At 35.1% G+C, this 7679-nt stretch overlaps 1 protein-coding gene across 1 annotated transcript; it reads right to left on the bottom strand.

Moving 5' to 3' along the window:
* Positions 1-5932: 5932 nt before the first annotated feature.
* Positions 5933-6841, bottom strand: LOC100946482 (olfactory receptor 4C6-like). Its single transcript, XM_003802388.1, has one exon. It carries the CDS (start codon positions 6839-6841, stop codon positions 5933-5935), a length of 909 nt encoding a protein of 302 aa, XP_003802436.1.
* Between the last annotated feature and the right edge of the window lie 838 nt (positions 6842-7679).

Raw genomic sequence — 7679 nt, 5'->3', positions numbered from 1 at the left:
GAGACCTTGACAAATCTGCTTGGTCTCGCTTCCTCTTTCTTTCGCCTATTCTCTTTACAGGCTGGGTCCCCCTCGCCCCCCGAATAACCGTGTCCCGCAGGACGGGACAATAGTGTACTATGTATATAGTGGAAGATAAAAGTTGTCAGCAAGAGGACTATAAAATTAATCGGAGTAATTTTTAGATTTCTTTTCTGCCTTGCCTTTTAGTGTAGGCAATAAAATACTGTATTTTATAACAGAGGTATGTTTACTTCTTCAGGCATTTAAGTTATAATTATATACTTACTTGAACCATGCAATAAAGCAGTAGTTAAAACTAAGGAGCAGAAGGCAGTTGTACCTGGATAGTTTTGCTCTTGACTATGTTAATCATATTTTGAAAGTCAATTTTCTTCTCAGTTTTTTGAATTTGAATCTACATTTCTCTTTCCTATTTTACCCAACTGATTCCTCTTGCCAAAACCCAAGAAGAATCTTGACACTGAATAATTCAGAGAAGAAAAGATCTGATAGTGCATAGGAAAAGGTTTATGAGAAGAGAAGTTGCTGCAACTAGGTTCTGTTACCTAATTATATTAAAGAGTGTGAATTTGGGTACCAATCACTTTATTTCTCTGAATCCAAGTTACCTCATCTACAAATTGAGGAAATCTGCTTGGACATTGTCACAAAATGGTTATGAAACTCAGATAAATCAATAAATGGCCAATGTTTCATTAAGCAGAGTCTATTGATGTCTGAATTTGTTATTTAAATGCTAGTGTTAACAAATCAATACGCAAAGAGTTGTTAAAAGTACAGTCTGTTAAATTTGACTCCCATAAAGAAAATAAAATTTTGGGATCACAAAATCTTTTAATTAAGAAAGAAATTTTGAGATTCACTAGTAAATCTACTAGTTAGAAAAAAAAAAGAATTTTAATTAAAAGTCAAATAGAAAATGAATAAAGTAGTTTGAATGTCATCATCATTCTGCTAATATGAAACCAAGATTTGATTTATGAAAATCTAGGCAATGTAGTTCATGTGGACCAGAGCTTCCAATAATTTATATTGCATCTCAAATGTATTGGTAAAATAATAAAATACTTAACCATTAGTCCAATTATCTTAACTATAAATTTGACCTTGAATATCATTACTATTTTTCTCTTTGCATAAAATCTGGGATGTACCCTCTGCTATATTTTCCATCAATTAATTTTAAAATTTCTCATTCACTATTCTCTTTTACATATCAAGTTAATTTGGCACCCTCCAAATTAAAAAATAATATCTATTGTAAGGAAAAAAAAACCTTAGAAGAAATGAGTTTATTTCCAAGGCACAATTTTAAAACATAGAATTAATTTAGAGATAAACTATTGAAAAGTAATTGTTCTTAGCATTCCTCCAATTATAGTAGTGATACATAATATATTTACAGGTGAAGAAATATCTTCCGTCTTAAATAAAAGGTCTAAATTTATTTTCACATAATAAAGTAATGTTTTGAACAACTCTTAAATGAATTCCTTTTTCATTTAAGTAGATGTAAACCAAAAAATTATTTTAATTATATACATGGAGATAAAAACCCACCTGAATTGTTATTTTATTCCCCCAAATAAACAAAAACTTATGGTTCAGACATGACATGAAGCCTCTCAAAAAAGTATTATTATTAAAACCCCCAGGAAAATACAATTATACTGTCCTCATTTATTGATATAAAATTCATTTTTCTACTATTAAATGTTGCCTGACCCTTTTTTTATTAAATCATAAACACATAGATCATGTATACATGAATGCATTTATGGGTACATGTGCTGATTTCATATAGAATTAGGAGCATTTATATCACACTGGTTAATATATACCTTGTCTCATTTACTTAATTATTGTGTTAAAACATTTATACTCTATACTATGCAGCCTTTAAAAAAGATGGAGACTTTACCTCTTTTATGTTTACATGGATGGAGCTGGAACATATCTTACTTAGTAAAGTATCTCAGTAATGGAAGAAAAAATATCCAATGTACTCAGTACTATTATAAACCAATTTACAATCACTCACACATTCATATGTGCCTGACCTTCTAACCAAGCAGAGTGTCTGAGTATATCTTGGAATCTCCAGTTGCTCTATTCTCAAGGAAAAAGATAAAGCTCTATTTCCCTTCTTGCCAATTATCCCTTTTCTTTTCAACTTCCTCGTACACTTATGGTTCACCATGTATATAAGTTGTCACCTATATTTCTGGCTTGGTAATTTTAGAATTTGAGAAGAAATCTGGTTTCTAGTCTTGACACCATCAATTTTAAGTATGAACTTATCATTTCATTTCCTTCCACCCTGTAAAATTGGAGAAATAATATTGCCCAAATAAATTAGAGAGTTCGAAGTTTCAAAGATAAATGAGGGAGAACTTTGAAAATAACAAACACTGTGGAAACAAATAGAGTATTATACTCAGTGTGATGTACATCCAAAAGTGAAAACATTTTAGAAATATGAATACACTTAAGGGTTTTTTAATAAAGTATAAACAGACCACCAACTAGTATTTAGCAAATCAAAACTTGAATTCAGAATTTTCTGAGTCTAAAGCCTGTGTTCACACATAAAAGATTCAAAACCAAAGTAACAGGAAAAGCTTAATGCAAAACTCTTCAGTATTTTCGTATTTCTTGGTGCAAATTAGATAACCTCCAAAGTTTCTGCCTTTGAATTACTTAATTCCTTCTACTTTTGATATGTAGGAGAAAAAATTGGGTAAGAAATTAAACCAAAACTCTTTAAATATATAGAAATATAGGTAATAAAAAGACTCAATCTGTTTGGCTCTCCCACTTATGAAGAGTGAGAAATCTTCAGTTCATTTATCTTAGGCAAAAGCATTGAATCTCCTCCTCACTCAATCAAGAGTAACGCTGTCACAGCCACAGCAATCCCTGCAAGAACAGTGGGCTAGGGAAGAGGAGATCAGGATTGTTTTTCTTTAGTACAACTCATTTTAGAAACATACTTACTTGTTATAGTTTACAGGTCTGTTAAATAATGAATCTGGTCTCAATGATTTATATTTTCTAGTTATGATTTGCATAACCCTTGATTACTACTGCCAAAAGCAAATTTTTATATAATCTACAAAAATAATCAAGTAAAACTAGGCAGGCCATGCTATAAGTATAGGAACTTAATAAATTATTTAAATACACTAACCATCAGTGGGTCCAACAATTCTTATGCTACCTTAAAATTTGAGCCTTAAGATGTGCCTAACATTCTTCCAAATACCTTATAGACTTTAACTTTTAAAAGGCTTATAATAACTCTAAGAATTAAATATAAGTAAACTCATTTTACAAAATACAAAACTCATAGAGGAATAATTATACCAAGGCCATAGACCTGCTAAGTAGACAAGTCAAGATCTAAAAACACATTTACATGTTTAACAAAATATTGTCCACTTGGCACAGTTCCTGATATATCATATGGAATCAATAAATTTTTGATGCTATTATTGCTGAATAATTCTAACAGTTCAATCTGTAATCTATACCAAAGTAAACTCTGTGCTTGCTTAATTTGTGTGACCCTAAATACCTCACAGAGGACAGAGAGACCATCTCACACTCAGTCTAGAAATATTGAGAAGTTCTTGCACGAATTTAATTTTGAATTCTAGACACCCTTCCCTCATCTGTGTGTTTTGGGGAAGATAATGCTTTTCTTTCTCTAATCATTGTACTGCTGATGAGTACAGCACTGAGCGGTAAATATAATTACAGCTATTTTGAAAGAATTAATTCAAAATGCAAGAAAAAGTCTTCAAGTCCATTTTAGGGAATTAATAAAAAATAATTTACAAACTTTTCATTTTTATTTATCTCCTGTCAAATACAAGATACAATTCATTGAAACAACAATCAGTAAATTCTTGTTGAATGATTAAAAGAATAACTTTAATTATTTAAAACATTACATACATAAATTACACAATAATTAAAATCATTACCACATAACCAATAGGCAACAACAAAGGAAACAAAGAAAAGGTAAGCACAGATTCACTTTTGAGACACTTCCATTAGTGACCTGCCTTGGATCTCAACCTGGTTAATTCTTGTCCTAACTTTTTTTTTTTTTCCCATTAGAGGAGTAGGAAAAAAATGATACTAGAGATAATTGCAGGGATCTTAATCATCCTTTTGATTTGGGCTTCCTATTTTCCTGGTGACCTATGAATTGCTGTTTTTCTTGATCAAAACTGAGTGGACATTCTACAAAAAATTCTGATAATGTTTCTTTCTAATTTGAAATTTGCATTCATCAAAGCCTTATCTATATATCCCTTTAAAGGATCACATACACCCTTATTAGGCAAGTCTCTGAATTGATTGCTGTCCTAAGCTCAAAACAAATTAGCCTATCAAATTAAAGAAACATAAGTTGAGTACTTTTCTCTGAAATATTTTAAGAAGGTACTGTGATATTTGTTTTAAAATTGAAAATTGAAGGACAAATAGAAATTACCTATAAAATCTTCTTAATTTTATTTTTATGTTTATATATTAATGTGTTTATTTATAGCCATAAAATCTTTTCACACCATGTTGCACACTCCTTTGCAAAACAGAACTTAAAGTGTACCTGCATTCTGGAAGAACTTTTTACTTTGGGTTATATTAAAGAGGTAATACTGTTTATTCACTTTGGGGCTTTAAGGAGGGTTGGAGCCTTTGATGTGTGGCACTACAGAGTCTGACACTTGCCTGCATTTCTCATCCTTCTACTTTCTACTTTTTACTTGGATCTTTGCGTTCCACCCACTGTTCTTTAAGTTCCTTAAAAATAACATGGTAGTGTCTACATGAGAGTTTCTGTCTAGATTACCCATCCCAGTCTGTATGAGTCTTTTTCCTTCTGATTTTTTTGGTCAGTTATCAGTGCTCTTCATTATTATTAAAATTATCATTTAATGTATTTAATCACTTTTCATGAGGAAATCTCAAAAGCATACAAAATTGGCTGAAACGTCACCTACTTAGAGAATTCTTCTCTGACTATCCACTATCAAGTACCCTCCAAATACACCATACCTCCATTTCCATTAAGTTGTTGTAACAATCATGCTCTGGTTTTCTTTTATAACTAATATTAAATTAAATTATTGACCGTTTCATTTTCTTCCATAATCATCTTAATTAACCCATTTGGGAAAAAAAATACAAAACTCTAGTGTTCTATAATTATTAAACAAATACTTATTGAAAAACCTAAAAGGTACCAAGCTTACATAAATTGCAAGTTCTTTTCTCACTAACATCTAGCCCAGAGGAGATGGAAAATAACAAAAGGGAGCTGATAATTATACAAAAATAATTATACTTTTGGTCCTTGTTACTAAGAAAGTGAAGATGCTAAGATAGAAAATAACAGCAGTAATGGAAGAATCGTTGAGTGGAATCATGAGGGAAGTCTTCTCTGAGAAAACACCACTTAATCTCTTAGCTGTTACTAGAAGCTGGAGAGAACCAGCCCCCTGAGGAGGATAAGGCTCATTCTCAGGCAAAGATGCCCAGCACTGAATGAGATGAGAAAGGCTTGTGTACTTCTAAGGCTGATGCTTAGTGAAGAGGAGGTGAGGGCCTAAGATTTCTTGGAGAGGTAGAGGCACCAGTCAGTAGAATTAAAGAATCATAGGACAACAGGAGACAGTTATAAAGCAATGGGAACTCAGGGAAGGTACAATAAAGGACACACCATAAATGCTACACTATAGATAATCTGAATCATACATCACAGATTATACTTTAAAGGGTCCTTCTAGCTGCTGGGAGAAAACAGAATAGGTCTTCTCATATATTTCTGAAAGAATGACTTCTCTGGAAAATGTTATGTTTTCAGCATGATGGTTACTTGCCAATTATAGTCTCATTTCATCCAAAGTTTCTTCATGGCATTTTTCACCTCTGTATTCCTCAGTGTGTAGATCAAGGGGTTTAACATGGGTGTAATGACTGATCCAGACACAGCCATTGCCTTGTCTATGGGGTAAGTGACCATAGGCCTCATGTAGGAAAAAATACATGGCACAAAGAACAAGATGATCACCGTGAGGTGGGAGGCACAGGTGGAGAGGGCTTTGCGCCGCCCTTCAGAGCTGTAAGACTTCAAGGAACAGAGGATGACTGTGTAGGAGGCAATTAGGACAAGGAAGATGGCCGTACACATCACCCCACTGTTGAGGGTGATGAAGAGGCCCAGGATGTGGGTGTTCATGCAGGCAAGTGTCAGCAACTGAAACAAATCACATATAAAGTGATCTATGATATTAGGACCACAGAAGGGTACTTTGTAGATGAATAGAAGTTGTATTGTTGCGTGCATCAATCCCCCCACCCAGGCCCCTCCCACCATCAGGTGGCACACCCTAGGTCTCATGATACTGGTGTAGTGCAGGGGCCTACAGATGGCCATGTAGCGGTCATAGGCCATCACAATGAGAAGGATGATCCCTACACCACCAAAGAAATGTCCTGCAAAGAGCTGGGTCATGCAGCCTTCCAGGGAGATGGTCGTGCCCTCAGAGAGGGAGTCCACGATCATCTTGGGGGCAATGACAGAAGAATAAATAACATCTGAAAGGGACAAGAAGGTAAGAAAAAAGTACATAGGTGATCTCAGACTCTGACTTGTGATTATGGTCACCACAATGAGTAGGTTTCCCAGCACTGTGGCCGCATAAATGATGAGAAACATGGCAGAAAATACTTTCCGCAGCTCAGGGTTCTCTGTAAGGCCCAGAAGAATGAATTCTGTCACGTTATTTGGATTTTCCATTTCTCAGGTTCTGATAGGTGTTCCAGCTTAGAGTTGAGAAGCCTACAAAAAGACAACATATGACTTGTAATTAGTGACTACTTGGTATTTCCAGGATATTGGGGAATGTTTTCATTTTTTTACTCATTTATCTGCCATTTAAGCATTTAGCTTTTAAGAGTGTGCTAAGTAAGGAATTTATGAGCAGGATGGAGTAAGATGGTGGACCAGAAGGGTCATTTGGCTGAGGTCTCCTAGAACAACTGGGGAAGAAAAGAGAACCCAGCCATACCTGGCTCAGGGACCCTACTCAGAGTGGTAGCTGAGGAGCACAGAAATGTGGTGGGGTGGAAGATACAGCATGTGATCCAGGTGGAGATCTAACACATTAGGCAAGTGATTTGGAGCCATCAGAAATGTCCACCCACCCCCACCCGCATGTGGGCCCATAAGGGGATGAAGCCTTTCTGCAGCTTTTGGTTTGGGGAGGAAGCTGTACATTGAGTGAAAAGCTTGGAAGAGTGAGAGGACTTGAACAGTGTACAGCAGCCAGATTTGAGTATTGGTTAGAGTAGATTTGCCATCAGTTTGGTGGTTGGTGAGGCAGCCATAATGGGAAGGTTTAGGCAGCCAGCAGGCTGCCATTGTGAGAAGGTCATGAGAAGGTTTAGTGGGGACCTAAAGCTTGGCTGCCTTAATTCTGCTTGCTGGGATCAGAACTCCACTCTTGGAACAGGCTGAGTGACTTCCACACCCCACAGGAACTGTTATCAGGCGTCACTGTAAGACCTGCCTCTGAAGGATTTTGGAGAGCTTTACGATCCCAATCCAGCAGAGTCGAAATGCTGAGGAAACAAAC

Source organism: Otolemur garnettii, unplaced genomic scaffold (genome assembly GCF_000181295.1).
Source record: "Otolemur garnettii isolate 467f Iridium unplaced genomic scaffold, OtoGar3 scaffold00247, whole genome shotgun sequence".
NCBI classification, from domain to species: domain Eukaryota; kingdom Metazoa; phylum Chordata; class Mammalia; order Primates; family Galagidae; genus Otolemur; species Otolemur garnettii.
The sequence above is the reverse complement of the archived record's forward strand: the minus strand, read 5'-3'. Positions and strand labels throughout refer to the sequence as shown.